The sequence below is a fragment of the Loa loa genome (assembly GCF_000183805.2).
Source record: "Loa loa unplaced genomic scaffold supercont3.82, whole genome shotgun sequence".
Classification (NCBI taxonomy): domain Eukaryota; kingdom Metazoa; phylum Nematoda; class Chromadorea; order Rhabditida; family Onchocercidae; genus Loa; species Loa loa.
This window is the reverse complement of record NW_018108262.1, coordinates 192,770-197,125: the sequence shown is the minus strand read 5'-3', so window position 1 is coordinate 197,125 and position 4,356 is coordinate 192,770. Positions and strand designations below refer to the sequence as shown.

Sequence of the window (4,356 nt, the reverse complement as noted above, 5' to 3'; positions counted from 1 at the left end):
TTATCATCATCATCATTATCATCATCATCATCATCATCATCATTATCATCATCATCATCATCATCATCCACCCATCATCATCTATCATCATCATCATTATCATCATCATCATCAACTGCAATAATAGGAGCCATTATTATCCGATCATTAGTAGTAGTAGCAGTAGTATTTGCTATTGCAAGAGGAAGTGGAGGAGGAGGAAGAGGGGGAGGAGGAGGATATATTTTTATCCTTTAGGCTCTGTTATCTAAATCGTTAAAAATGGAAGAGGGAATTGCCGGGTCACTCACCGATCAGTCGATTGGTTGATGGGCGGGGAATGATGGCCCCATTTGCTCAGAAAGTAATAACACCGTTGAAGGTTTTTCCCCCTTGCGGCCATCGCGGTGATTTTGTCATCAACCAAAAGACCAACCCATCGATAGGTAGAGATGACAATTGCCGAATTTTTGGTGTATGTCACAGGTTTGCGTATGTTTGCGGTAGATCAAATGCCGATGTGATGTCTGATAGTGGCGATCGACAATAGTAGCAGCACTGTTCTATAAAATTATTATTATGATCCTGTCATCATTGTCGTTGTCGCTTTCGTCAGCTTTATTGCCATCATTAATAATAATAAAATTTCTGGAAAGAAGGATATTTTTAACTGTATTCCTAATTTTGCCATCACTATGTTTGGGTTCTGTTACCCAACATCCAACTATTTCAGATATCCAATTAAATTCCGGTGTAGGTGCTCAAATACCTAGTATTATTGGCCATAATTTGGATACCGCTGCACAAGTTTCCTCTAAAATATTAGTCAAAAATCGAAGCTCTATCATACGACAATATCATTGCCCGTCGAATACATTCCGATGTGGTGATGGTTCCTGTATTCCTCAGGACTGGATCAATGATGGTGAAACAGATTGTCATGATTTATCAGATGAGAAGATCCGATCTACTACAGCATTGTTTCAACCAATTGAATCTAGTGAAAATATCGAATATCCGACTACCACTGAGGAAACTCTTGATGATCCATTTGATCATATTGTAACATTTCCATCCATTGATCAATTACCTATTTCCATTTCACCATTACTACGATCTGATGGAACAAAAAGTTATCCTTCAATAAATCATACATACGGTTGCTCCAATATTATACAAATACGAGTAAATCAATGCTCCACAGATCTTACCGATTGGATCAAGAATTTAGAACAAGTTAATTTGACAAATTCATCCATATTAAATGACGAAACAAGGTAAAAAAAAAAAGAGATCTTATCTTTATTAACTAATCAAATAAGTTTTTTCCCATTTAAAACTTTATCTTGGAATGATTAATTTTTTACATTCTAAATATAATTATACGTTATTCATCAATTTTTCCTCAATTTTATAAGTTCTAATTATATGTCCAAATTTAATACAATAGAAAAAAAACAATCCTTTTTTTCTTTTTTTTTGGGTGAGAATGAATGATTTCAAAATTTTATTTCAAAATAATAATCCTTGTATCGAAATACTGCAATAATATATTTTTTCCTTTTGTGATACGATGAGTTTTAAATAAATAAAATAAGGTAAAGTAAATATTGTTAATCAAAAAAATTAAATATTATAATGTTACAACAATTGTATCAGATGAAAATCGATTTGATTAGGAATTAATTACTGCAAGTTTCAGTAAACTGATTTTACGAAGTTTTTGAAAGAAATATTTCGCTTGCAAAAAGTTTCAACCTTTTTAGTGTATATCAATCTAAAAAAAAAAAAGAAAAAAGGATAAAATATCAATAAATACAAAAGAATTGTCGCACTATATGGAAAAATTTCGTTTTATTTTTATTTATTTTTTGTTTTTTTACTAAAATATACTTTTTAATCCCCGTATTTTTATCAATTTTTTTGTCGAAATCTTTTTATCATTTTGTCATCTAAGAATATTTACTTTTGCCTTTTCAATTCTTTCCTTTTTTTTTTTATCATTTTTTACGAAAGAATTATCAAAAATATTATCGATAAATAAATGAATTTGTATAGAATATGGCAAAAAGTACGGCAATATGAACTACTTTGTTTTAATGTTAAATTATTTTAGATTTAAAGGAAAGGAATTGAGGCAAAATAATGATATTAAAAAAAAAAAATTAGTTACAGTTGGATTTTTAGATTCTTTATAATTTCTTTGATTCTTTATTTCTTTTTTTTTAGAAATTTCCTTCCTTTTTTTTTCAATTTCTTTTCCAAGGAATTCCTTTTCTTCTTTCTCAATTTCTTTTTCAAGAAATTTCTTTTTATCAAAAAAATTTTTTTCTCTTTTCAATTTCTTTTTCAAGAAATTTCTTTTCTTCTTTCTTCAGAGTTTTTATTTAAAGGTATTTTTCGTAATTTATGTCATCCATACGTAAGGAAGCATTATAATTCTAATGCAAAACAAATCATTCAATCCACTCATTCATTTTCTTTCTTTTTGAATTGAAATTTAAAAAAAAAGTTAAGAAATATTTTGTTTGAAATTAGACGAAAAAAAGTTAGGAAGAATTCAATCTAAAAATTTTCACAACAAATTTCAATCGACATTTCAAACTATTTCAACTAAAATATTTAATTTGTAGTTAAAAAAAAAGGAAATGACCTTGATTGTACACTACACCAAGTCAATTCCTTTCTTTCTTTTCCTTTCTTTTCTTTACCTTTTTTTTTTTGTAGATGAAATTTCAAAGCTGCTAAGTTCAATGTCATTTTTCTAACAAAATTACATTTGATAAAACTGGAGGTCAACGATGAAAAATTAAAGCAAAGTGTTTTAATGAAGATAACATTGTGAGTGAAAAAAGAAACTAATTGGCTAAATAAAATGACATTTAAATTTAATATCACTCAAAAACTTCTCGAAATTTCAAATTTGATAGCGTTGAAATAGCAAAATTTTCAACAAAAATTATCTTGCATTTTTTTTTTTTTTTTGAAATTTTAGCTAAATTTTGGTTTGTTGATAAATAAAAACATGTTTACCGTTGCATAAAAATGTTGTCAAAAATTTTAAATTAGGATAATTTTGATTTGAAAAAAAATCGAAATTGTCTTTGTTGTCCTAAATTTGCTTGAAGTGTCATTTACCCATTTTTTGATGTATTTTGAATAGTGTAATGAATTAAAGTGCTTTAATTTCATTTCAATTTTAGATGCACTTTGTTAAGTGTGTTAAATTATTTACGTAATAATCCATTTATAATGGTAAAATTAATTTTTGGTAAAATTCTAAATTAGCTAATATTAGAGAGTGAATGATAAAGATGGAAGAAAAATTGAATCATCGAAACTGTAAGCTAATTTTAATAGTTAATAGAATTGCATGCAAAATATTTTCCAAAAAACAAAAAAAAAACATTCCCGTAAAATTTGTTTGTTATTTCAATTTGATCAATAAATTTTCAAAATTATACAATATAAATTCTTTTTGCTCCCTAAAATTTGATTATTTCACTTAAAATCTGTTATTTTTTAACATAATAATTGCATTATTCGATTTAATATTTTCAAACAAAAATGATAAAATTAATGTTTACTGCGGATATACTTTTCCTTTTTTTTTCATATAAAAAATGAAATCATTTTGGGTCCATTCAATTTTAACAGTGCAAGAGATTGAAAGATATAATGAAACAGTGATAAGTTTTGATATGGTTAAAATAAACTTCATTGTTTTGTTCTCTGTATAGTTAATTAATTAATTGCCTTTCTACTGTTTTGGTTTGTCTATGGAGTAGAAATGTAAAAAAGATTAAGACAAAAGAGAAAAAAATAAGTGAGGAAGAAAAATTATAGTAAGAAAGGCAATATTTATCATGAAATACAAGTAAAAGAAAGCGGCGTAATTATGATAAATAATCAAACTAAGTTGTCAGGATAAGTAATAGTGAATAGAGTTATCATGAGAATTGTCAGGATAAGTGATAGTAGGTAGAGTTATCATGAGAATTGCCAGGATAAGTGATAGTGGGTAGAGTTATCATGAGAACTGTGGTAAGTTCAAATTCCATAAAGTTATCATGAGAATTGTAGTAAGCTCAAATCCCAAAATTTCTAAAACTTTTAAGTTTAAGTTTCAAAAATTTCCAAAAAAAAAATTCTTAAAAAAAGTAGAAAATATTAGAATTAGAACTCGTTATTTGATAATTATATGCAATGAGAATGTTGTAAGGAAATGAAATGTAACAACTAACTTACGTTAAAATGATTTCAGTTTCACGTTGATACAAAAATGATATATTATTAGAAAGAAAAAAAAATGCGAGAAAATGATACGTGAAAATTTTCATCCAACTCTTTTTTCTTTTTTTTTCAAGTATTATACGT

The 4,356-nt window shown here is 26.9% G+C and overlaps 1 protein-coding gene across 1 annotated transcript; it reads left to right on the top strand.

Moving 5' to 3' along the window:
- Positions 1-319: 319 nt before the first annotated feature.
- Positions 320-1,260, top strand: LOAG_11935 (low-density lipoprotein receptor domain class A containing protein; the record flags this gene model as incomplete). Its single annotated transcript, XM_003147451.1, has 2 exons — positions 320-425; positions 713-1,260. 2 exons carry the CDS (start codon positions 320-322, stop codon positions 1,258-1,260), a joined length of 654 nt encoding a protein of 217 aa, XP_003147499.1.
- Between the last annotated feature and the right edge of the window lie 3,096 nt (positions 1,261-4,356).